This window comes from Vitis vinifera, chromosome 1 (genome assembly GCF_030704535.1).
Source record: "Vitis vinifera cultivar Pinot Noir 40024 chromosome 1, ASM3070453v1".
In the NCBI taxonomy this organism is placed as follows: Eukaryota; Viridiplantae; Streptophyta; class Magnoliopsida; order Vitales; family Vitaceae; genus Vitis; species Vitis vinifera.
Window position 1 is genome coordinate 24,555,075 of NC_081805.1, and position 26,930 is coordinate 24,582,004.

General features: G+C 36.0%; 2 protein-coding genes across 7 annotated transcripts; both read right to left on the bottom strand.

Annotated features, from left to right (window-relative positions):
• Positions 1-267: 267 nt before the first annotated feature.
• Positions 268-18,097, bottom strand: LOC100245855 (probable pre-mRNA-splicing factor ATP-dependent RNA helicase DEAH4). Of its 6 annotated transcripts, none has more exons than XR_009467700.1 (18): positions 17,592-18,012; positions 13,252-13,344; positions 13,049-13,153; positions 12,679-12,896; positions 12,145-12,197; positions 11,902-12,018; positions 10,915-11,006; positions 9,899-9,985; positions 9,571-9,785; positions 9,366-9,458; positions 7,776-7,899; positions 3,046-3,193; positions 2,626-2,695; positions 1,776-1,865; positions 1,227-1,290; positions 904-1,100; positions 730-783; positions 268-535 (listed from the first exon to the last, which is right to left on the bottom strand). XR_009467700.1 is itself a non-coding variant. In XM_059742800.1 (17 exons), the coding sequence occupies exons 1-16, from the start codon at positions 17,789-17,791 to the stop codon at positions 950-952; spliced, it is 2,103 nt and encodes a 700-aa protein (XP_059598783.1). In that variant the 5' UTR covers positions 17,792-18,004; the 3' UTR covers positions 268-783; positions 904-949. The 6 variants fall into 6 exon arrangements, 1 of the variants encoding a protein (XP_059598783.1); XR_009467688.1 differs by having other exon boundaries at positions 1,227-1,402; positions 1,705-1,865; positions 17,592-18,004; XR_009467692.1 differs by having other exon boundaries at positions 268-561; positions 1,227-1,402; positions 1,705-1,865; positions 17,592-18,004.
• Positions 18,098-19,200: 1,103 nt separating this feature from the next.
• On the bottom strand, positions 19,201-25,607 carry LOC100249369 (uncharacterized). The gene is made up of 4 exons (XM_002265434.5): positions 25,114-25,607; positions 23,176-23,451; positions 22,033-22,170; positions 19,201-20,914 (listed from the first exon to the last, which is right to left on the bottom strand). The coding sequence occupies exons 1-4, from the start codon at positions 25,435-25,437 to the stop codon at positions 19,364-19,366; spliced, it is 2,289 nt and encodes a 762-aa protein (XP_002265470.3). The 5' UTR covers positions 25,438-25,607; the 3' UTR covers positions 19,201-19,363.
• Positions 25,608-26,930: the final 1,323 nt, after the last annotated feature.

Genomic DNA, 26,930 nt, shown 5'->3' on the forward strand with positions numbered 1-26,930 from the left:
ACCAACAACCTATATGACACAGTAAATGTCTTAAGGTTTCAAGCTGTGAATGGGTCTGAGTTTGAAGTTCTTACCCACACAACTCCCAACTCTAATATGAACCCCCAAGAAGGCTGCATTTGTCTGCTTAGATGTGGATATTACAACCTGCTAAGCAACCAAGATAGTGTCAAATAGGAGTATTAGTGCATATCAATTACAAAGACATGCAACAGAAAAAGTCCAGGAAGAGGGGCAAAGCCAGCTACAGTTTCATCAATTTTAAGATGGATAGAAAATTTTTAAACTTCCCATTAAAACAACGAATCAAAACATTAAGAGCTATGGCTTGTGATGTGTAACATTCCAGTCTAGATCACCAGTGGGATGATGTAATGAATGAATAGCAGTCATATAAAAGTTTAATATTCCATTCATAAGATACATTCTCGTATAGAGCGATGGAGAGAGGATGATCAGCCACGCCAGAACAGGAACATACTCCCGACTCCATTGGGCGGCAGCAGCAGGGACTTTTCTGCAACGAGCAGAAACCCTGGTGGAGAAGCAGGAATTTTCCTTCTGTTAGAAAAAAAAAAAAAAAAGACTATTTCTGAAAGAATTCGTGCGTGTGTGATATCACATCTAAAAAACTTAAGCGGTTAATAACAAATAGGCCAACACTGCAAGTGGCACAGATGAAATCACTGCTAGGAGGCCAAAAGTAACTGAAGCACACATTGAACTTGCCTTCACAGGATGTATTCTGGATCTTTGTCCCCCATGGTCTGTTGAGCATAAGAACTGCAATCAAGGAAAAACCAAGATGGAATTGACATTAAGAATGGAATTAAAAAAGTGTTACTAGACCCAGATCTCAAAAACAACAGTTAATACTACAGCAAACACAAAAAGAGAATTCACCAGCCATTATGCCAATCCCATGATCGATTAGAACTTGACGGATGAGCTATCTCTTTGCTTTACGGGCCATAAAACGATCCCTTGCTGCCTGTATTCTACTTTCAGCGTCATTAGGAGGCCTGGCAACATCAACAGATTTCTTTGGAGAGTCCGAGGATTTCTCCTCAGTCCTGTCTTCAACTTGATTGGACCCACCACTATTTCACATAAACAAAAAGGCTTGATATTCACAACACATGACAAGGATCATATGCAGCTTTAAACAAAGAGTGGAACTATGTGTTTTCTCCTTGGAAATGTTTCTTCTGATAAGAACGATTTACCTGAGTTTGTTGATATTTAGGTTCTCAAGTTTCTTCAAAATGGGCATGACCCATGACATCTCTACTGCACACACATTGCGCATGTAAGGACGTGTGGTAACAACGAGCTCATGGTACAAAACATAGTTTGGGAGCATTCCATCTTCGTCTGCTCTCAGCACAGAAGATGGATGCACCTAAATAGAAAACAATTTACTTTTAGAGGGTGCTTCAGAAACACAAGAGATAATAAAAACTCATCTCAAGATGTTAAGTACAAATACAGGAAGCCAGTTTTAGATTCACATGAATTTACCATTCAGGCTAATCCAAATTCAAATATAATATTACTTTTTATACTTTATTTCCTTAAACAAAGGATTTAAACTGTCATTTCAGATTAAAACCGAACCATGCAAGAAATGGAATCAAATCATGGAAATTAACCTTAAACGCATGCCCCTACAAACAAACACAGATAAAACTTCAAGGTTGCTACCTGAACCAGTTGGGACTTCAATCCTAAAGTTCTATAGCCATTATGATGAATCATTCTCTCAGCGAGCTGACCTGCATAGCCTGCACACAAAGCCTTCCTCAAATTCTTGTAGTCTTGTCGGCTTTCTTTCCATCTTTCTTTGGCTCGTACATCTAACGACCCTGTTATTCAGATACAACATAATTTATGACTATGGATAACACCATTAACATCCAAAAAGTATAGTAACAACCAAGATGGAAGAAACACTGCAAAGAACCAAATGGCAAATATGAAAACTCATACTTAGAATGAGGAAGGTGTTGTTAAATATGTACCATGTTCATCTCACTTAGGAAGTTAATGCAACCTGTAGGACAAGATCTGGCCCCTATGGGTGCCACTCTGTATCAAGGATTATTTTCCTAACTCCTAAGAGCAGATGCGGATCCAATCTGCAATCTATGTTCAATACATCTGCGATCTTGAAATTCCCAATTTATGGATTCACATTATTCCTTCATTGAAATTTTTGGACAACCCAATAGTTACCAAGTTTTCTAATGTAGCTTTTAGCATCTTTTCACCAGATTGGATGCATCTTTTAGATTGGACACCTTCCTCTCTACCTTCTATACACACACACCCAATTCTACTTTAGAAAGAAAAGGTACATAGATTAGCAAGCATTTCCAACCAAAAACTAATATCCTTTTTACAAAATCCTCATGAAAAGAAAATGTTTTCTGAAATAATTGGAAATAAAAAAAACCAAATACCAAAAAGTAGAAATGTTCAAAGAGAATCATTATCAGTGACAGCAGATGGTATAGTGAAAGAAAAATCCCCAAGATGCCACCAAGATGGTATCATATGAGAAAAAGAAAATAAAAATGATTCGCCTATAAGCTCCTACTGCTTCTCAATACTATTCAAACTAACCTCTAGCCATTTTCTGCATTATCTGAGACAACTGTTTCCGAACATCTTTGACAAACATCATTCCTCGCACCTACAACCAATAAGTTACACAAATGTTATATATATTAAATATTTCTAGATTTTTGTGTACAGTTTAGTGCAAATTTGTGCCATGCATTCATTGCACAAGAAGAACTTAGAAAAATAACTGAAACAGGATATGCACACTAATCAGACACTTTTCTCTGCCCCATTGCTCAGGAGAAACAATTAATACCCAAAATGCATAGATGAATAAAAAAACATGAAGTCCATAGAAGGCTTGGCCCTATATAATGCCATAAAATTATGATATTCGTGACCTCACCAAAGAGCTAAACTCCTGAGTAATTTAGAATGACACACACACACATATATCTGAAACATGATAAAGAAAGTCACCTGCAAACCATGATCTTTGCACCAATTTGGATCATAGTCTGTTTGATCCCACTGCTCAAAGATCTGTAGCAACTGGATGTGATCACCCCAGCCAGAACCATCAGGAAGGTCTGTTGGAGTGTGTTTCCTTTTCTTCTCAGTGCTCTTGCTGCAAGCATAGATAAGACCATATCAACCAGGGCTACAGAGCAGTTCAGAGAGGTAGATGGAACCGATAAAATGTCCATATGGCACTTCAATTCTAATAACTCAGTTGCAACTAATCTGAACTTAATGTTTATCTAAAACCCTGCAAAATAAAACCCATATCTACAAGGAGAAACAATAACTTGGTAACACTAAACTCTAGTCACAGTCTAACTCCACTTAAGAGATCATGGAGAAGGAATCATACCTTCAAATAAGTGTCAAGAAATCATCCAAGCTCATATAGTTAAGTTCACGTGGTAATGAATAAAGCCCGGCCAGTGGTCAAGTTATTTGACAAGGAGGCCTAAGTAGGTGCTGCTCATTCTTACCATGACAAGCATAAAGGCATAACCCCACATGGAGATGTTATATTTTAGTCTTTTTGAAGTTGATAATTGACTTTAGATACTCACTACTTTCAGCATTTGAAAAAGATTTTAAGACCATTTTATGTGTATAATTAGATGAACAATTTTATTGGCTTATCGGCACGATTAGGTGACACATCATTTAGGCTTTTGAATCCTAGTGGAGTAGCAAGAAAGCATAGAACAAGTGGTTGAGGCTCTATCGGGTTTTTGTGGGGACAAAGCTCCAGGCCCAGATGGGTTCTCCATGGCATTTTGGCAGTTCTCATGGGATTTTGTGAAGTTTGAGGTAATGAATTTTTTTAGGGATTTCTATGATTCTGGTTGTTTTGTGCGGAGTTTGAATTCAACCTTTCTAGTGCTGCTCCTGAAGAAAGGGGGGGTGGCAGAGGACTTAAGAGATTTCATACCAATAAGCTTGGTAGGGGGGTTGTACAAGTGGTTGACTAAGGTGTTGGCCAATAGGTTGAAGAGGGTGTTACCTAAGGTGATTTCTAAGGCCCAAAATGCATTTGTGGAAGGAAGACAAATTATGGATGCAGTGCTCATTGCCAATGAAGACATAGACTGGATTTTGAAGAGCAATGAAGGGGCGATTCTGTGCAAACTGGACATTGAGAAAGCTTATGACCGTGTTGAGTGATCTTTTTTACTTTCAGTTATGGAAAAGACGGGGTTTGGGGAGAAGTGGTTAAGGTGGATCAAATGGTGTTTATCCACAACTAGCTTTTCTGTTTTGGTCAATGGAACCCCATTCGGTTTCTTCTAAAGCTCTAGGGACCTAAGGCAGGAAGACCCAATGTCGCCCTACTTGTTTGTGATAGCAATGGAAGCTCTCAACTGTCTTCTAGGAATGGCAGTTTGTGGAGGCTTCTTATCAACTTGCAAAGTGCGGGGTAGATGGGAGTGAAGGGGTCAAGGTTTCCCATCTGTTATTTGCGGATGATACGTTGATTTTCTATGAGACGCGACTCGCGAGAGGAGCAAATGATGTTTTTGCGGTGGTTGCTAATGTGGTTTGAGGCAATCTCTAGTTTGAGAGTTAATATGAATAAAAGTGAGTTGATCCTGGTGGGAAAGGTGGAGAATGTGGAAGACTTGGTTACGGAACTTAGATGTCAGGTGGGAAGCTTGTTGTCTACTTATTTAGGGATGTCGTTGGGTGCTCGCTTTAATTCTGTGGCAGCTTAGGATGGTATTGAGGAAAGATTCCACAAGAGATTGGCTATGTGGAAGTGTCAATATATCTCCAAGGGAGGGAGAATCACCTTGATACGAAGCACGCTTTCTAGTTTGCCAATTTATCTTATGTCTATCCTCCATCTGCCTAGAGTGGTTATAATGAGATTGGAGCAGATTTAGAGGGATTTTTTGTGGGGAGGTGGGGTCTTTGAGAAAAAAACTCATTTGGTTAGATGGTCAACAATCTGTCTAAACAAGAGAAAAGGAGGTCTGGGGTGAAAAGCCTTGCTCCTTGGCAAATGGAGTTGGCGCTATGCAAATGAAAAAGAGGCTTTTTGGAATCAAGTAATAAGGGGAAAATATGGAGAGGAACGTGGAGGTTGGTGTTCTCAAGAAGTTAGGGAAGGGTATGGTACAGGCCTGTGGAAAGCAATTAGGAAGGTGGGGAATTAGGAAGGTGGGGCACCTTGTTAGCTTTAGATTTTCTTTTATGGTGGGAAATAGGTAGAGAGTGAGTTTTTGGAAGGATAAGTGGTGTGGAGCTGCACCTTTATGTGATTCTTTTCCCGCCTTATTTGCCATAGCCACCTTCAAAGAGGCCTTGGTGGAAGATGTTTGGATTGCTTCAGAAAGTGAGGAAAAGGGGGGGAGTTAGAGCCCTTGTTTCTCTAGGCCTTTTAATTATTGGGAAATGGATGAGGTGGAAAACCTGTTATTGTGTTTAAGTGGGAAGAATGTGATTGTAGATGTGAAGGATAGGGTGAGGTGGGGGGAATCTAAGGATGGCACGTTTTCGGTAAAGGCTCTTTACAAAGCCTTAGAGTCGGATTCAACAGGGTGCTTCCCAATGAAGATAATATGGAACTCAAGTATGCAACCAAAAGTAAGTTTTTTTGCTTGGGAAGTGACTTGGGGAAAAGTTCTAACCTTGGACCAAGTTCAGAAGAGGGGGTGGGCCTTAGCAAATAGATGTTATTTGTGCCAAGTGCATGAGGCGTCCATTGACCATCTTCTTCTCCATTGCAAAAAAACAAGGGAAGTGTGGAAGTTGTTCTTTACTCTATTTGCAGTGCATTGGGTGTTTCCTTCCTTGGTTAGGGAAACCCTCTTGGGGTGGAAAGGGGCTTTTGTGGGTAAGAAGAGTAGGGTAGTTTGGAATGCGAGCCCATTATGCTTGTTTTGGTCAATTTGGAAGACAAGGAACAAGATTGCCTTTGATGATGGTGTGCTATCCTTGCAAAAGTTGAAAGCTGTTTTTGCATATTTGTTTTGCTCGGAGTCTAAATTGTTTATAAAATATGATCCTTTGACGCTAATTAATTTCACTTATTAGGTAGGGTCCCGATGAGGGAGGGGTTGTTTTTTGCAATGTTTTAAAAACCGGACCAGACCGGCCAGTCCAACATGTTCAATCATCGACCAGTCGCATTTCCGGTCCGGTTTGCTCTATTAGACTGTTTAGGTATTGGACCGGTATCAAACCGCCTAAACCAACAGTTGGACCGGTGACCCCGTCGAACCGGATGGTTCTAAACGAACCGAACAGTTCAAGTTAACCCCCTTATTTTGCAAACATGGAAGGGTTCCATTGGGTTTAAATGTTTTGGGCTAAAGCCCATGCCAGGCCTTGTCTTATTATGACAAAGCCCACACCCATCCCCACAATTTTATGGGTTGAGTCTTGAGCCCAGGTGATGCCTTTGCCTTAAGTGAGGATGGCTTTTATAGGCATCCTTTGCATCCTGTTTCCTCTCAGAATCCGATATGGGATTGCTAACTAATTATCAATGAAAAAAATATAACAAGCCTCCACCAAGAGGGCTTGAACCTTGGACCTCAGGTTCTACCATCGGCCTAAGACACCACTCGGCTACATGCATTTTGTTATCTAATATGCCAAATAAAACAATATATATTAGATTTTAACATTTTTTATAATATTAAATAAAAATAATATAATATTTTTAAAAATTATAAAATTAGTTTAAATTTTCATTTTTAATATATTTACATTTAAATATTATACATATTTCATTTAATAAAATTTAAAATATTAATATCATTTAATTTGATAATATCAAAGATATAAAATAATATTATTGATTTTTAATTTATTCATATATATTTTAATTTTTTTATAATTATTTTTAATTTTAATAATATATAAATTAAATATTTATGACGTCACCAGTTCAACTGCGGTTCGACCACCGGTCCAACCAGTGAACCATGAACCGGTAACTTTTCCGGTTCGTTGACCAATCCGGTTCTGAAAACATTGGTTTTTTGTACATCTTGTCTGGTCAATTTTTGTTTCAGTTGTAATGAGTCTCCATTTTCCTGTACATCTTAAATCGCTATCTTAACGTCTTTTTCGTAATACATTACTCTCACTTATCAAAAAAAAATAGAACAAAAAGGTGATATGCAGAGAACAACATACGGGAAAGAAAAAAAAATTTGGGTTTTCCCTTTCAAATTTTCAGGTTTAGGAGGAGTAATCAGGGAATGCAACAACAATGATTTATTTTCAACTTGTACTGCAAATGTTTTCATCAGGAACTACTAAATGATACGAACTTTTTATCAACCATTTGCAAATATCATATCAGTGAAAGCTAAAAGAAAGTATAGTGTGCACTACTACTGCTGCTAAATATAAACTACTATACTACTACTACAACAACTACTGATGAGTGAAATCTACTAATACTACTTCGAAATATAATGTACTACTACTGCTATTACTATTTTGAAATATGATGTTCTACTACTATTACTACCATGAAATATAATGTGCAAAAATGAAACGAAAAACAAAATGAAAGAAAAAGCAAGCATATGCAGTGGACATATGCATCAATCACTGCTGATGCTGCTGCTGCTGCTACTACTACTACTACTGCTACTACTACTACTATGAAATATAAAGTGTGACAAAAATGAAACAGAAGGAAAATAAAAGAAAAAAGCAAACATGTGCATCAAAACCTTCGACCAGGAAGCAATGTTGTTTCTGCTGACAACATAGCAGCAACAGTCAAAGCCTGGGACAAGCAACCACACTCATTTGCCTCCATTAACATCCTTGAGAGTGAAGATTCCAGTGGAAGCTCTGCAAAATATTAGAGAAATACTTGGTGATCCTGGAAAACGATCATCTGAACCTTAGAAATTTTCCAAAATAGACATCATCTATGAGAGAAATATATTTATATGCTATACACAACAAGCCAAATAAAGCATTTGAAAACTGTACTCTGAAGCACTTAACATCCCTAAGTTAACTAATGTCAACTTGTTCTATTTGAACATTAACTTAATCATTAATTTACCTTATTGCTAAATTTTATCCTTAAAATATAAAAATGGACCTTAAACCCATTAAAACCCCTTGAATATTTGAGGCTTAAGCTTTGATAGCTTTGAGGCTATAACCTAACCTAAAGGTTGAAAGTCTCCTAAGATGAGGCTTAAGCCTCAATTACCGTATACTAAGGCTATAGCCTCAAGGCTAATTTGCATAGTCTTCCCTTGAGGTGAGCCTTAAGACATAAGCCTCCATAGCCTTTAAAGCATTTTCTAGCACTTCTTTATATTGAGTCCTCGTAAAATACCTATCAAGACAAACAGAAAATTTTACAAAGTATCTACCAAAATCACCTATGCTTTAATAGAATATGATGCGGGTCAATCCATAAACATGTAGGGCAAAATGATGATGTTGAGATAGATGGGAGGCAATACAATTAGAGAACAAGAATTCAATAGCTTTGTGGAAAGCTAAAAGTGGCATCAATTGAAGACAAAATGAGAAAGAGTTGTCTAAATGGTCTAGTCACAAAAATCCCTAAATGCACTCCTAGTAAGAGGCAATGCAAGGACAAGATGAAGGAAAAAGGAAGGTAGATTGAGATGGTGAGAAAAGGCATGATGGCATATGATTTTATGGCTGATCACTAGTAGTTGAGATTTAACGCTAGTTGAGCCAAGTTGAATAGAGTTCAGCACTACTATACATGTCTATGTGTGCTTGCATGCATGTGTGTGTGTGTAAGAGAGAGAGAGAGAGATCTAGAATAAGATATATCATTATGTTGAACTATCAGTTTTCCTAAAAACTTCAGATTGAAGGATTTGGGTTCACAATGTATGTTGTACTTTCCAACACCTTCCCTCATGTGTAGCCTCTTTTTCTTACATGTGAGCTTAATAAATTGATGAAATAAATATATAGTGATGAGGTCCAAACACATGACATCCCACCAAACAAGACTATGATACCATGTTGAACTACCAATTTTCCTAAAAGCTCAAACTTATAAGATTCGGGTTCACAATGTACATTGCACTCTCCAACACATTCACCTAATAGTTGCAATTTCACTTTCATCAATGACAATAAATTTACAATTTTTAAAGCATTATTATAATGATGGTGAGATCTTATTATAATAATTTACATTATAATAATGGTGATGGTAACTCAAATTTATTAAAATGTGTGCAATTTTAGGGTGATGACAATACACACTTGACATAAACATAGTAACAGTTAGTAAATTGGACAGAATCTAATACCAGCCATTGTTCGTCCAACACTTGTAATTGATCCATTTTCATCAATAGCATCAATGAGATATAATTGCCTTAAAGCATCTTGTAGAGACTCAGCTGCAGCAAAGCCATTCATATTGTCACTATCTCAAATCTTGTTTGGCAGGTTGGGGGAGTAGGTAATAAATGAATCATAGAGAAGAAAATGCAGGAGGAAATGCTGTCTTACAGGAAGGGGAATCAAGAAAATCAAATTTGAGAATATCAATATCAGGGAGATCTAATGATTTCAAATAAAGAACACTTCCAGCAAGAGAAGATCGCTGTATTTCAGGAACTGTTACATCCAGGAAGTCATCATGGTAAACCATAGATGGGTATAATCGGTAGCACTTCCCAGGACGTGTTCTTCCGGCTCTTCCTGCACGTTGATTGGCTTGTACCCTGCAATTACCCAAACCCAGTCCATTAGAATTGCAAAGAAAATAAACGTTCCACATAAATAAATTACAATGCTAAATGAATGCTGCAAGCAGCAAAAGTTGAAGATAATTTACTTGCTAATTTGAACAACATCAAGGGAATACATGCCAGTTAATGGGTTGTATTGCCGCTGCTTCACATAACCAGAATCAATAACATACCTATCATTTATATGCAGTTTAAGAACATGAGAAAATTATTCACCATGAACTCAAATAAGGGATAAGAAAATCTACTCGGTATTCATTAGTGAACTTAGAGCAGGAAGAAAGAGAATGTAATGTAATTTTGTAATTTCATAAAAATATCTTGATAGAATGCTGAGACAAAAATAGAAAGTAAAATTAAAATAAAAATAAAAATAAATAAATAAAGCCAAAAGTATGAACAGAAAAAAGGGTAAGCATTGCATAAATTGATGTAATAGACCAGTTCTATAACACCCAATTTAACAATTCACTAGTTTAATTCACATGTGATTCTCTCTGCACTTTGTTTTCTACTCTTCAATTATTTACTAGATTGCTGGCTAAACTCTGTTGGGAAATTAATCAACCAACTATTCCAAAAAAAAATTTCCACTCCTTTCCCAAATCCAAAATTTTCCTTCATGTGATGCAGGATGAGCCCCGAATCTGTCTCATGGTTTCAAGGCTTCTTCAAATTAAAGGAGAAAAATCAATATGCGGCCATACGCAGAGCTCAGTGACTGGATAAGAAGGCTCCAGCAGTTATACTTCATCGAAAACATTGAGAAAACAAAATTCTGAAACATTGCTGCCATAGAACTTGTACGATCTCATGATAATTCCAATAAAACCCGAGCCCTCGTCCAGTAAACTGATTTTAAAAAACATATCTAATGAGGCTCTTAATATTTTCTCCATGCGTAAGGACTTTATGCTGGCTAACAGATCCTTCACCGAAAATAAGACATTATGCGAATGCAACAGAAAAAACAAAGAAAAAAAAAAGAATGAGAAGAAAAGCATGAGCATGAAACAAACATCACTTAGAAAATAAATAAATCATGCTAGAACTAAATGTAATCACCCAAATACACTTTTATGAAAGAGTTAAGTCCCCTTACACAACACCATCAACAGTCAATGAAGTTTCAGCTATGTTTGTGGCAACAATAAATCGCCTGCAATTTGGAGGTGGAGGACTGAATACACGGACCTGTAGAGGAAGAGCAAACATGAAGCATTATATGCAAGGTTCAGAAAGCTTAAAGGTAGCATAATCTGCAGCTGAAAATAGAAACAGATAACAATAATAATGCTGATGCAGGAAAGGAATGAAAGAAAATCAAGATGCTTGAAGACCAACAGATATATTATCAAACTCACCATTATCAAGACAAGCAAGATCCCAGTTACAGGAGGCGATAGCCAAAATAAACAATGGAAAGAGTGGAGAATTTAAAATTTTTGGGTTTGTATGGTAGTATAAATGAAAATGGTCTTTTCAGAAACATTACACCATTGAAAATGCACAAAACGAAAGAAGAGTATTTTATTGTTTTCTACAAATGCTTCTTAAAACAGCTTTTGAAAAATGTCTTACAAGATATGTTTTTTGTGTCATTTCATTTTGTCCATTTACAAAAAGACAATAAAGTTCTCATTTATGCTCGAAAAGAGCCCATTATTTCTTCAACTCCAAAACAAGTTCCATTTCAATCAGAACTTCACTTTGTGCATATTTACTTTCGACCTCCCACAAGCTACATGCCAAAGGACTGCACCCATTTGTAATTACCTAACTAATTGATAAACAATCATAAAAAGTGTTTAGACCTTCCAAAAAAAGTAACATCATTTCACAGAACTTGAGGAAATGGTGGATATCAACTACAAACTGTCATAGTCATAGACCTGAAGCATATGCTGAAGAAGGAAACCTTGGGAAAGACAAAACATTTCATTCACATGATACAGATGACAAGTTAGAGTTATCTAATTTGAAACAACCTTAAAGTAATGGACATCTTAACTGTGACAAAACAAAAAGTAGGGTATATTTGGTTTGATGGGTGTTATTCAGGAAGAAAAATGAGAACAAAAAAACTTGCCTGCAATTCGGGTGGTAAAGAACCATGAAGGGGAAGGATTATGGCATCCATACAAGAACCTTCCTCCAAGCTTCGGACTCTCTCCTCCAACTTCACTACCAACTTCTCTATATCATCCTAAAAAAGGGCCTCAGATAAAAATTTTAATCAACATGAACATCATACTAAAAGCATAAATATTAGGTATTGTGATTGCAAACAAGAAGTTATTATATAGTAGACCTTATAAAACAAATTACTCACCTGCCCAGTCATGAATATTAAAACATCACCTTCTGGTTCCCGAACATGTATATCTATTAGAACCAATTATTAGTACGTACATACAGACATATCCTTGAAAGTCTAAACCAAAAAAGACATATTTGGCAGCAATATTGATTGTTAGGACATTATTATCTCCATGAAGTTGCAATATTTAGAAACTCAAAGCATGAAGCATAAGTACCTATCACTAAAAAGGAAAAAACAACAAAACAAAACAAAAGCATGCAGCAAGAGCATGACAAGAAGAGTCAACTATGTCATTCTAGATATGCTTATAAATCAATTTCACAATGCTAGAGATAATAAAAATACAAATTCAAATCAGTACCCCACCACACCCATTATTGTCAAGAAGTTTCTGTGGTGGTGTCTGAAAATTCAAATACCATCCACCAATATGATACATGGTGTAATACTTGAATTTATACACATAATAATGAAATGCATGTCTATATGCATTCCATAAATCACAAAAGTTCTGCATACTGTAAACCCAAGTTCAAAACGTACCAATAGCTGTTTTCAAAGAAGACTCGATATAGCTTTTAGGAAGCTCAGCGCTGTACAATATTTCAACAGGGAATAATTTCCCTGGGACGGTAAGTATGGGGCAGTTTGAGAAAAATCTTGATACTTTGCTACCATCAAGAGTGGCGGAAGTGATTAGAACCTTCAAATTGGAGGCACGCATTTTAACCAATCTTTTCATCAGTCCCAATAATATGTCCCTGACCATGGATATTTCCAAAAAATGAGGTGCATTATATGCAGATGGTAAAACAATGAATCAAGCTTCATACATAAAATGATTTTAATAAAAGCATACATGCATCAAAGTTACAAAATTCAGAAAATTTTCTAAAATTTTAATTATACTTACGTGTTTAGACTTCTTTCATGAGCTTCATCCAATATAATTACAGAATACTGACTGAGATCAGGGTTAGAAAGACTTTCACGAAGGAGGACTCCATCCGTAAGGTATCTGAGCAGTCCACAACCCTACGGTTAGGGACCAAAAGAGTTGGCCAAACCAATAAAACTAAATTCTAGTTCTATCAGTTAGTAAATCATATTACTTACTTAATACGTGTTCTTTCTGAAGTTCTATCTTCAAATCGAATGGCATAACCCACTTCCTCACCAAGCTGAACACCCAGTTCCTGTGCTACCCGCCTGTGTGGAACCAAAAAAGGAAGAGAGGAAAAAACAAATGGATGAGAACGATTCAGCATAGGAGATATATGCTTCACCAATGAACCAATGTACCACCGAATAAGACATACACTTCTATAATCCATGCAGAACATATACACTTCTATAATCCATGCAGAACACTAATGTGCAGATTAAAAGATGATTTCCTTTCTCTGCCACAGACACCATCACAGTCTCAATTATGTAGAATATGCATGGTAAACAAATCTTGAGTATTCCCTTTGACAAATTTTTACTAGTGTGTTAATTTCTACCATCTGAATAGCTCAATGTTTTTATGTCATCACACTATCTCAAGAACAAACATAACTATCTAATCCCAGCTAAATCATCAAGCATAAATCCACATTGGTTCCCTAGTCTGCAAATAAGTCATAAGAAAAGAAATAAAAGCTTGAAACTAGATTACAGGTCAAGATTCCTTTATTAATTTTCCCCTTATTGTTAGGCAAATAATAAATGTTTGTAAAGGAGCCCAGCAAAGGGGAAAGGGGTGGTGTTTGGTATTGCAATCATAGTACAAAAGAATATACAAAAAGATACAAAAGCAATAGAACTATAAAAAAATAAATAAATAAAAATAAAAAACAAAAGAGAGTAAGAACATACAATAATCACAAAGCCATTTTCAGCCACTACCCTTGCTATCTACCCGTAATCTCAAGTACATGCTCCAAGCCTTCAAATGCTTAAACAATTCAGCTCTTTCCATACACACCAAGACAAGTATGAAGGAGCAATCCACCACATCATCTTTCTATCCTTGCTAGCAAAACTACCATATCAACTAGATAAAGTGTCATCCGGGTGTTTTAATATGCTTCTAGGCTCACATAGTTTTTTTTTTTTTTTGGGTGGGGGGGAAACATTTGAGAGGAGTTTGAATGTCACTTTCCATGTCTTGATCCCTAAGAAGGTTTGGGCAAATAACATTAGGGGCAATTTATACAAGCTCTTGGAAAATAGGCTTATGAAAGTCATTGGTAAGGTGGTTTCAAAGCATCAGAATACTTTTATGGAAGGTAGACAGATTTTCAATGATGCTCCTGTTTCTAACGAGCCTATTGACTCTAGATCAAAAAACTTAAGGCTAGGGGTAGTTACAAATTATATGTTGAGAAAGCTTATGACCATGTGAATTGAGTTTTTTCTTTCTTTTTTTTTTTTTTTTTTTTCTTGCTTTCATTTTTAAGTGATATGAGGTTTTGACAGAAATGGGCAGGTTCAATCAGATTCTGTATCTCTATGGCTTGCCTTCTCAGTTTTGGTAAATTGGACTCCCACTGGTTTCTTCCAAATCTCTAGATGCTTGAGGCAAGGAGATCCACTCTCTTGATACCTGATTATTCTCGCACTGAAGGCCTTGAGCTGTTTTATCTCTAGGGCAATAGATGGAGTTTCATCAATGGCTTTAGAGTGGAGGCCAAAGGCATGAGAGGGCAGAGATTTTTCACCTTTCATGGATGAGTCTCTTTTGTTTGGTGATGCAGATACCTTCAGTTAATGCACATTAGATCGATCTTGTTGTGATTTGAAGCAATTTCAGTCTGAGGATTAATTCAGAGAAAAGTGAGCCTATCATTGTTGGGAGGGTAGAAGAGGTGGATTTGTTGGCCTCTTGTATAAGATGCAAAGTAAGCAAGCTTCAAATTACAGACTTGGATTCATTCCAGTCTTCTTCTACCTTGACCTCTAAGGAAGAGAAATTTCAGCCTAGATTGGCTTTTGGTAAAAGATGGCTTTTGTCCAAGGATGGTAGACTCACCTTGTTGAAGAGCACTTGGTCTAGTAATCAAACTCACTTTTTATCAGCTTTTGTCATTCTGAGGAAGATGTAACACAAGTTAGAGAAGATTCAAAAGGAATTCCTATGCAAAGGAGCTACTGATATACGGATCCATTTAGTGAGGTGGGTGACAATATGTTTTAGAAAGGTTGTGACGGGCTTGGGAGTTAGAAGTTTTAGGGTGCTATATAAGTCTTTACTATGGAAGGGTTGTGAAGATTTGCAACAGATCATGAAAATTTATGGAGAAAGGTAGAAGTATTGGGAATTGGAAAGGGGATGGAGCTTTAGAATGGTAGAGAGCCCTACGGTTAAGTTTGTGGAAGACCATGAAGAGGAGGTGGGAGGAGTTCTTGTCAAGGATGTGCATTGTTATAGTGCACAATCATTGGACTGGATTTTGAACTGACATGTTTTGGGGAGAGCCCTTTGAAAGAGAGATTCTCATTTATAATTTAGCAACACTTAAAGCACTTTGGTGGTGGATTATTGGGATGGACGATGGAATCCTAGTTTTAGAAAAGATTTCTCAGACTAAAAGTTGGCTATGGTGGAGTCCTTGTTGTGTTTGTTGACTCCTTTTAAGTGGTTCATAGGAAAATTTGGTTTAGAAGGTTTCTAAGGAGTTGTTCTCCAAAAAATCTTACTAGAAGTCTATATTGTCAAGTGAGTCATTTTCCTTACTTGCTAAAAAGATTTGGGTTCAAAGAGCTCGACATTATTTATCTATCGCCTGAGGTGTCAGGAAGAGTTGGGGTAGGGTGGGTTTCCTAATATTTCCTTCATTGATTTTATACATAGTTTGGGATAAGAAAGGTGGCTTAATTTGAATTTTGCTTTCTTTTGTCTTTTGGACCTTTGGACATACTTGGGTTGCACCCCTTTTTTGTTAGGCACCTTCTAATCTATTCTTTCTCTTCTATTTGCCTATGAGGAAAATAAAGTGTCCTCCTTTTGGTGAGTCAAAACCAACAATACCCTAAACAAGAAGAATGGCAAACATGAGCAATACACAACTCAAAATGGGCAAGAAAATGATTGATTCTTCTATTTGCTTGCAAAGGCAATTCACAAGGGTCCACCCCCTTCTCATTAGTTGATCTATTGTTAGAATCTTCTCTTGTACTAGTTCTTAGTAGAAAACCAAACCTTAGATGGGGCACTAAACCCACAAACCTTCTTGACAGAATGACCTGACCATATTCGATCACAAAAAGAATTTCCTAAGAAACAACCATTTTTTACAATCTTCCACACATTCTAACCCCAATCCCTCCACAAAGTATCATACACCAAATCCTATGCAGAAATGATTCAATTCCAACTCCCAATGATTAAAGCTCCTCAGAAATTTTGTATTTGTCTGAAACCTAAGCATTATGACTAATTTCAATAACGAAAAATCTAAGTATTGAGCATTCAAGGAAGCCCTCTACACCAACCATCAAGCCAAAACTTAATCTTTCACAATTACCCATTGAAATACTGATCTCAACCTCTCATAATAGTTTTCCATGAACCATCCCACAAGCCCCTCCTCCCCCTAGAACAACAACCCCCTATTCCTACCCAAACTTAACCGTAAACCACAAAAACCTTGTTGAGAGCCAATAGGATCCTAATGCCATAATAATTTCTGCAAACTATCTTGCTTAACAGTAAACTCAAAAGCCTTGTTGAAACAAATAGTTGACTACTATTTTGCTTCTAATATCCAACTCCCCCTTTGACTAGTCAGAACAAATGGTTGACCTCTCAACCAAATGCATTTTCCTGTTCACAAGGCTGCGCTCCTAAAGAAGTTGTGCTGAACCTTTTAAAACCATAACCAAACCATTTCAAAATTCTAAAATTGTTATTTTTCTTCTCCTAGGATTTCTTCTCTGTCAAAGGAGACTTAGATTGATGGAGGGCGCTCTTCCATTTACTTTTTCTCTTTGTTCATGTTTACCAGAAATCAAATAGTCTGCTTGAACCTAACTGACCTTGGCCTACATTTGATTTCTGAGAAAACAAAGGAAGATTCTTTTAAAGAAGAGGCAATTTGTTGTTATGTCCTTCATTCTTTTCCGAAATTCAAATTACTCAACTAACTAAGCCAAGTAATCACATTAGCCTCATTAAATGCATGCCTCATTTCCTCTAACACCCAAACACACAAAAATAAATAAAACAAAAGAAATTACAAAAAGACAAAAGAAACAAAATATTCTAAGATATTCTGAATTCTGGTACTTTTTTCCTTCCCTCACCTTTTCCCCAGCATCATAACTCATCCATGGACCAACACCCCTTGTTTGTTTCCCGAGAAAAAAAACGAGAGAAAGGAGCAGAAAATGCCCAGGATACCCCAGAAGACAAATGCCCTCTTCTTCAAATAAAAAAAAAAATACCAAATCATTCACAGTAGTATGATTACCTTGCCACGGAAACTGCGGCGACTCGCCGGGGCTGAGTGACGGCAACGTTGCCGGAATTGGTGTAGCCCCGCCGGTACAAAATCTGAGAAAGCTGAGTGCTCTTTCCGGAACCGGTCTCTCCGATTATTACTACCACTGAGTTTTGTTCCACGATATCGATGATCTTCTCCTCGAATTGTAGAATTGGAAGCTTCGCCATCGAAGAATCAATGAAACATATGGAGAGGGCCAAAAAAAAAAAAAACCAACAACTAAATTAGGGTTTTACAAGGGTTCTTCTGACAGTTGCTCGTTATTTGACCGCTTCGCAGTAGAGGGAAAAAGAAATTTGATATTGAAAATATTTATACTGTTATAAATAAGATAATAAGGCGGTGAATGGATACCATTGAAATTCATTTAATGAGACGAGTATTAAATGGAGATCATTTGTAAGACTATAAACTGCCTCTCATCTTTTGTACAAATGATATCTCCAATAAGAAAATCTCTTTTCCATTTTCTTAATTCCTCTCAAAGAACACTTTTCTCATATATATTCCATTTATCCTGGTTTTTATGACATATATAATTATTTTTTAACATAGTTATTATTATTATTATAAATTTTAAAAGGTAGAAATTCATAAAATCTAAATTAACTTTTTATATTTAGATTAAGGTTGCAACTTGGGTGAGTTGGTTGGATTGATGACTAATTCGAGTCTAACCAGAATTAAAAAACAATAAACCTGAACTTTAACATGAGATACTCAAACAACCCAAACTCACCTCATTTTTTTAAGTCTGAGTTGAGTTTGGGTTGTTTAAATTATATTCGAGTTAATGGAATTAGATTTTAGTTAGTCATGCTGCATAATTCAAAATATATATATGATATTATTTTATTACATTTATATGAAAATTTAAATAATAAATAGAACAAAATTTCAAAATAGCAATAAAAGAATAAACATAAATTTATATATTTAAAAAAAAACAAAAAAAAACATATGATATAATACAATTTGATATTTTTTTTCTTAAAAATAGAAAAAGAAAATAAAATATTATTATAGGTGATAAAATGCATTATAAATTTTATAAAAACATTAAGGATTCAGGTTAGATTTGAGTTGTTTGAACCCTACACTGAATTTAACCCAAATTGAGTTTAAATTGAAAAAACCTAACCCAAATCCAACTTGAATATTGAAAATGATTGTCTAACCCTATCCAAAGTGCACTTCTGATTTAAATTTATGTAGGAGCCTCAAAGTATATAAATGTCACTGGAAGGATTTTCCTTATCTTTGAAATTGTTTAAGATAAAAAAAAATATAAACTTTAATGTGCTCCAAATTTGATTACGTGGACAAGAATGTCATAATAGTATAAAAGAATTTGCTAAATCGCAAACAATGTGACTAGGTAAAAACTTCATAATGAAACTTTTCAATTCAGTTGAAATTTTCTTGTAGTCCAAACTTGATTGCAAAGTAAAACATACAATGAATTCAACTTTAGTTCCCAAACTATTTTGTCAACTTTTGAAGGGCAATGTAGCATCTAGTTTTATTTTCAATGCATATGAATTATTAACATTAAAATTATCTGGCAATTCTAACATTGATCTCAAATGTTGATGCCCCACTTTTTTCTCGAGTGTAGTAATATACATTATCAGCTTTGAAAAAGGAAACACTGGGAAGAAGAATACATTGAGATGAAGTATTCCCACAGACAACTTTACATAAATCTGCAAAGAGAATGAAGAATTCTCAAGCTATACTCACATATCGTTCTGTTTCTTTCCGAAAATGGCTTCCCTTGTCACAAGCTTGATGCCCCTCACCCACAATTCAGCAACTTCAATTCCACCTTCACATACAAAATGCACCTCCTTGTTCTTTGTGGTCATTACATGGAACAGTCCTGGCTCATCAGCGTCAATCTTTCTTCTCCGGTTCCACCGGAATGATGTGCTGGGCCCGAGCTCGGCCCCCCTGCAGATCACATTCCTCTTGCTTGACTTCCCCCACCTCAACACCCCAATTCCATCCACCATTTTCAGTAGTTTACAGTGGGGAGTTCCTTTGCCTCTCTTTGTGTGCTTCTTCACAGGAGCCCCATCTAGCACAAGTGTTCGGGCAAGCTCATCAAGTATCACACGCTCTGCGCCGTTCCCAAATCCATTTTTCCTAGCAAGCACGAGCGCTGTCTCATGTCTCTCATTCTTAATGTTGCATATTGCCCCGCATGAGATCAAGAACTCACACATGCTGCCATGGCCTCCCCTTGCTGCTAACATGAGTGGAGTATATCCATCAGTATCAGCAAAGTTGATGTCATAACCTCTGTTGGCTAATGTCCGAGCCAAATCTAAGTCTCCACAGCGTGCTGCACAATGTAAAGGGTAAAATCCAGCAGAACGATGGTTTCCTCTTTCAAGCGCATATTCAAGGATCACCTTTTCAAATAGATCGGCATTATGGTTAGCCTCTGATAGCGTAAGTGCTGTCTCACCGTATTTGTTCTGCAGCTTTACATTAGCTCCAGCATAAACAAGTAACCGGAAGGCATCCACTTGACCCCCTGCAGCTGCAATCATGGCTGCTGATAATCCATTTTGATCCTGTTCGTCAATATCGATATCTGGCCGCTCAATGAGTTTTTTCAGGGCCACAGCATCATTTGCTTGAGTTGCAAAAATTAGAGGGGAAAATATTGAAGTATTGCTTGATGCAACAGTGCTCCCAGCATGAATTACATCTAACACTGCTTGTCTAAAGCCAAGAGTCCACCGAATTGAGCTTGCAATCGAGCAGGCGCATTGCCCAGCTGCATTGACTAAACCAAAGTCAGCACCAGCTGCGGCCAAAACTCTAAGACACTCGTCATGTTTGTATCTTGTGCAGATCATTAGTGCAGATTCTCCAGATGCTGTTGGAGAGTTGAGATTGCAGCCAGCATTGATCAGGCATTGAAGAATTTTAGCCAATCCAAACTGTGCAGCCAAATGTATAGGGCGTAACTCTGTTTTTGATGTTGTTTTCACCGGCAATTCTACATCTGCACCACAATTCAATAGCACATCAAGTGCTCCTGGATTGCCACATAGGATGGCATGGTGCACAAGGGTCCTCCCTAAGTGATGGTTGTTAACAGAGTGGTGTTGCAAGAGCATGCGCAAGATAGCACCGCTGGCTTCAAAATACTCCACTGCACACCAGGTGATTGAGTAGGGCTCTGCCAATCCCACTCCTACCCGAAATTCTTCTCCTGTAGCTGTGTCCCATGACCAGGCTCCAAGTCTAACTTTGATGTCAACTCTGACGCCAGCCTTACCATTGTCAAAGGGTGATGCATATTAGAGAGCAATTGTGTGATAATGTTATAAGAAGAATGCTTGTCTAAATGATTAAGAAACAATCTATCTAACCAGTTGATGCAGTCATATTATATGCATATGCAGCAAGTATAGGGGGACTATATCAATTGAGAGCGTGCTGAATTGCCTCAAACATAATTTATGTTTGGGTGTGACATTTAGATTACGTTTGGTATTAAGAAAAGAAAAAAATGCTAAGGAAATTTATTTTCTCATGTTTGGTATCACTATGAAAAATACGAAAAAAAAATATAATTAAAATTAGTTAGAAACTCATGCATTTTTAAATTATTTAATCTTTATCTAAAAGAATTAAAATAAGTGAAATGAGTTTTAAGTAGTACAAAAAATAATTTATTAACTTTAAATCTATATGTTATTTATCTTCAATTTTTCTTTCTTTCTACTTTTCATCTCTATTTTCTTTCTCTCATATTCTCTCCAAAATTTTCCCGGGAACCCAAACATAGCCTTAAGGATCCCATTTGCCTAATATTTGGACACAAAAGACTCCCCATTAAGCATACAATTATGGTTCTACGTATCATATGAAGCCAAAACAGACTATGGAATTAGTAAGGAATATCGCTTGACAACATTCCAGAAAATGACATCCCACAGAGACTGTATAATGTCGATGTAAAAGACTATCTTCTATTCTCTTATGCTTAACATGAATTGCATGCAAATTTCTGCCTACCATTTGTTGTATACTTTTCTAGTACCATAAACTACATTATTGATACGGAGTGATGAGCAAAAACCACACCACTGGTTTCCAACTCAAAGTTAGGAAGTAGTGTCATACTACATCACAAGGAAAACACTGAATTTTGTTTATTTCAATCATGAACAAGTGATTGGATTGAATTATGTACTCCTGCCTTCTCTTACGATGTGGCTATACTATCATCTCATGAGTATTTACAAAGCTACTTTTCCTCACACAGCATGTCATTAGTTGTCCAGTTTTGCAAAAACACTCGAGTGTCATCACATTATAAGACAGTGTCCCTGAAGAGAAATATCTTTCCTAAGTGATTTGGGTGATCTTGCACAAGAATGTTTACCTGTAATAGCAATCGAACAACAGAGACCTGTCTACTAACAATGGCAACAGCAAGCGCATTACAGTTAACATTGGTGTGCATGAAAGGCTTGGAAGACTGAAGCAGCATCCTATCAGTTGCATTGGCATCAACTCCACACTGCCACCAGTCAAGAGAATTACTGTTATTAAAGAGCTTATATCTCAGTTTATTCCATCCATAGAACAATACTTACTAAAGGAAATGTTGATGTCTCACAAGGAGCTCCTTTCTATCAAGAATCAAGGGAGTCTGCATTCAATGTGGGAGCCAGCACATGGTAGGAAACCAATTAGTTATCATGTTTAAAGAAGATTTTTTTAATCGGATGGTTTTGATATTGGGTTAAGGTAAGTGGGATTTCTGAATTTTTTAATAAAAAAGGTTGCCTTGGGCCTGAGAATTTAGGATGGCTAAAGGTTTATAGTGGAGCCATTTTATCGATGCTGAAAGAAATATCAGAAAAATGTATGCTTGAAAGTATGAATGATTCAAAGAATTCTAAGGAATGAAGAGAAAATACTATTTATTTTCGAAATTAAAATTTTGGTAGACAGAGAAGGACCAGTTCTGGAAGGACCAAATTAATTTCCCCTGCCAAAGACCAGCGAAATTGATGGGCTGCAGGATAAAGAATGCCAGTGATGGGACTATATGACTCTGCACCAAAATTTAAAGCAACAGTTGCAAAATAATGATCCTGGAGATATTTCGTTTAGGTTCCAAACAGAAGAGCAAAAGGAAAATGAATCTGTGCTCATCACACCCATAGTTAAGATAATTACAAACTAGTTAAGATAATCCTGTTTCAACATTCTCCTTCATTCAATAACATAACTCCAGCAGTTTTTACAGTTAGAAATTGTTTGGGTTTAGTCATATGCACTCATTGGCTAAGTAATTTGTGGGGGAAAGCTAACCAATCACCATGAACAAATGATGGAATAAAGAGATGGGAAGAATCAGAACTGTGCCGCAAAAGCTTAAACAATTAGGAAACAGGCAAACCATGCATATGGTCCCACTTTTCCTGCCCCTGTCGGAGCTATTCCCTCTTTATCACATGTCTCTATGCAAAGGACTGAAAAAGACCCAATGCATTAGAAAATATTAACAGGAATTCACCTTGATGAGCGTGTCCACAACATCCACAAACCCTCTGCAGCAAGCGGTGACAAGAGCATGCACAGCAGCATATGGGCGGATCATCTCAGAGCCCATGAGCAACTCGGCAGGTCTGGCCCGCCCAAGATAGCTTGCCTCCAGTAAAGCCTCCTCGCATGCCGGCTGAGACGCCCCTGCATTGATAAGTGTCTGCAATATCTCCAGATGGCCCTCCCTCACGGCTGCTGTCGTCGCATAGCCTCGAAACAGCTTTTGGTTCACATTAGCTCCAACACTCTATGATCCCAAAATGCCAAAGCTCAGTAATAAGGAATATATGGCTTAATAATATCTTATCGCTCTTAATTTTACACTAAATCACATATTCATAATACAGATCACTTTTTACTCATCATCTGAAAAAGGAAAATTCTTCAGGTAAAGTGATTTTTATCCATCAGGACCTGAATGTGAATCCATTAAAGCGGAGTACGAATCTCAGGCTCCGTCAGGTGAAAAATGCATCCATTATGCTACATGTTGGGAAGGTTGAGAGACTTTATGCATCTGCTCTCACTAATCTGTAGACCTGTTAAAGACTCTTTCTTGGTGCATAAAATGACTTTATTGAAGAACTTCCGTAGACTTGCAACTGACGATGCGCAGACACTGACATTGCAATCAAATATGGAAGATAAAAAGATGGAACCAAAATTTATTTCAATTTCAGAGGAAAGCTTGATTTTTTTAATCTTTTTTTTATAGTTTTTTACCCACAAACTTTCCATCTCCACCATTACCATTGAAAGTGCATAAAAAATCTAAATCATTAAATGAAAGATATAAAGATTAAAATTGAGGTATGACTTGATGCAAAGGATGATACTAAGGCACGGGATAACAGATATTAATGAGATTAAATGTAAATATGACACAATTTGATTGTTTTCGATGGGTATCTCTCCGGTATTACAGCAATACCTGTTAAATAAGTTTTCATGATTTCTTTATCATTTGCCATTAATGTTTTCATGGTGGAGAGCTTGAAGGGGTTTCACACCTGGTTTTCTAATTTGTTTTAATCAAAATATGTCCACTTCACCCACATGACTTTTGCTTTTTGTTTGATACAATTAATGATATTTATACTGACATATTCAAGCAAAAATTCATATCCCTACCCCAAAAATTGATGTAATAGTATATGCTTTATTGAGTCAATATGTACAACATTGTTAACATGCCCATGGCACAGTATCATGCGCCATAAAAAAAAAAGTCCATAGTCGGTATCATCGTTTGAATCCTATAAATCTGATTTGAAAAGAATAGATTTAGATCGCAAGTCAAACATTCCTAAGGGAGTCTGGAGTCATAAATTATTATAGAATTGAAGACGGGGGAGAGGAAAAAATTCAAGAGACACAAATTCAAACAATCCGATGACCGCTAAACAAATTTGATTTCTTCCAAACAAATTCCTAAAAGCTTAGAAGAACTGCCAAAAATAAGCGAACAAATGCAAGAAAGACGAGAAGCCGAAAATGCAATTAAAATGCACCGAATTTGCTTCAGTGTATCGTAATGTCAAATTTGAAAAATTCAAGAACGGAAATTAAAAAAAAAAAATGAGTGTGAGAAAGTAGATTCAAACAAATCAATAGCCAAGAATGTTAGGAAACGAGAGTACGGATGACCTTTTGGTTTCTAACACTTTGTTTGGTTGCAGAGAAAATAGAATAAAACATAAGGATTTAAAAATTCAAAACTCGAAGACTTTTCATTCTTTGAGGCTGAGAGAAGACTAAACCAATAACAGTTACCTTTTCAGTTCAAACAAACCAAAACAGCAGAAAACGCACGATTCAAAACCTTCGAGTTTCTGTTTCCTCTGTTCTCTCAGCAACCAAACAGACTCTAATTCCAGAAACAAGGCGAGAAAGTTAAAGCCAAAATTACCAGCAATTTCCTGACGAGCGCAACGTTTCCAGCATGTGCAGCGAGAAACAGAGCGGTTACCTCGGTCTTGAACTCCTCGAACTCCACGCGAACTTCGTGCGGACTCTCGTCGTGGAGAACAACCTCCGTCTTCCTGGCCCTCAAGTACACAGTTCCGATGAAGCTGACGTCGACGAAAGGATCGGCGATGCAGTCCAACGCCGACTTCAGATCGTTGCGGTGTGAAGCATCCACGAGCTTCTGAGACACTTCTGCTGCGTAGTCGATCGGGAACACCTGTTTTCCGGCCAGGAATCCGGTGCCGGCGTTGCTGAATACCATCATTATGAGAATGGATGGTGAGCTTAGTTGGCAGAAAACATGGATGATCTCGCCGGAGAGTGATATTAAAGAAGAAGCGGGGAGTGATCGTATAATATATATATAGAGACACGACAGGGTCGAAGTTATCGTTAAGAACTAGGAAGCTTATGCTGCATGCCCAAAATGCCTTCGATTTTTCAGATTCTTAATTTATATTGCGTTTGGCTGGAAGGAAACTATAAGAAAAGGAAACTTCGGAATCTTAATATTGACGCTCTAACAAAAAATTGTTAGTGATAATTACTTGTATTAGAAATAAATTTATAACATTAATATTTATAATATATAATTATAAATAAAATATAAAGGAAACAGAAATAACAAAAAAAAAAGGCTTTTCTATATTTGATTGGTATTAATGAAATAAAAATTGTTGTTGGTATTTAAATTTAGAGTTATTTGATTAAAAGGATCATTAAAAATTTAATTTTGTAAATCCAATTTTTTTTGCCCTTTTTTTATTTTATTTTGATAAAAATATTCTCATTCTTTATTCGTAAAAGTAACTCTTTCATTTATAACTATGTGTAAATACTCGAATAATTAAGGATATTTATATAAAAAATAAATTATTTTCAAATAAAAACACGACAGATGTTAAATTTACAAATATGTGAATTATTTTATTTCTTTTAACTAATTAATTCTTAAATTTATAAATTTTTATTCCATTTTTAACTTCTATACCATAAAAGTTTGATCAATTATTTTCAACTAAAATTTAATTTCTTTTTTTTTTAAATAGAATTTTTGTTATTAATTCCTGAATTTATAATCTTTATAAAAAAAATTCTAATCATTCTTAGCCTAGTGCTTTTTTTTAGCCATTATTGGCTTTTTTTTTTTTACATTATTTTGGCCACGTTTGGTTATATTGCTTGAATTCTATTTTCAAACATAAAAACTCTTCTATAAAAATATAAATTTACTTGTATATTCATAAAAATTTAAAATAGTAAAAGTCTGTTTAGTCATATGATTTAAAAGTAGTTTTCCATTTTTAAAAATAAAAAATTGTTTTTTAAAATTTCTAATACGGTTTTATGATTGTTTTCTAAAAACAAAATTTTAAAACAAAGTAACATAAAGAACAAATAGGAGTTTTTTCATTGGTTTTTTTTAAAAACATGACCAAACAAGCCTTTAATTTTTTTAATTAATTTTTAAAACAATTATATTTTTAGTATAATCCTTAAAAAGTTTATTTTTATGTTTTGTTTTTAAAAATGAAAAATAAAAAGTATATAAAGGGACACTTATAGATATATTTTTTTTACATTTGGTAATCTATTTTCATAAAATAAGAGTTAATAATGTAATTTTTATAAAATTTGATAATGATGGAATTTATATTTAAAATAATATAATTTCATAAAATTTATAGGTTTAATTTACAATTTACTAATTTAAATAGAGCTTAATACGGTTAAGTATTTAGATATTTGTTTTTGTAA

Excerpts from the sequence above, each read along its gene's own strand:
- LOC100245855 (XM_059742800.1), bottom strand. The coding sequence starts at position 17,791 with ATGGCGAAGCTTCCAATTCTACAATTCGAGGAGAAGATCATCGATATC. Across the intron at positions 9,786-9,898 it reads GATGTTGTTCAAATTAGCAA|GGTACAAGCCAATCAACGTG; the intron begins GTAAATTATCTT and ends GGGTAATTGCAG. Across the intron at positions 9,459-9,570 it reads TTTTCTTGATTCCCCTTCCT|CTGAGTCTCTACAAGATGCT; the intron begins GTAAGACAGCAT and ends GCTTTGCTGCAG.
- LOC100249369 (XM_002265434.5), bottom strand. The coding sequence starts at position 25,437 with ATGATGGTATTCAGCAACGCCGGCACCGGATTCCTGGCCGGAAAACAG. Across the intron at positions 23,452-25,113 it reads CGCTCGTCAGGAAATTGCTG|AGTGTTGGAGCTAATGTGAA; the intron begins GTAATTTTGGCT and ends TTGGGATCATAG. Across the intron at positions 20,915-22,032 it reads TTGTTCGATTGCTATTACAG|GCTGGCGTCAGAGTTGACAT; the intron begins GTAAACATTCTT and ends GACAATGGTAAG.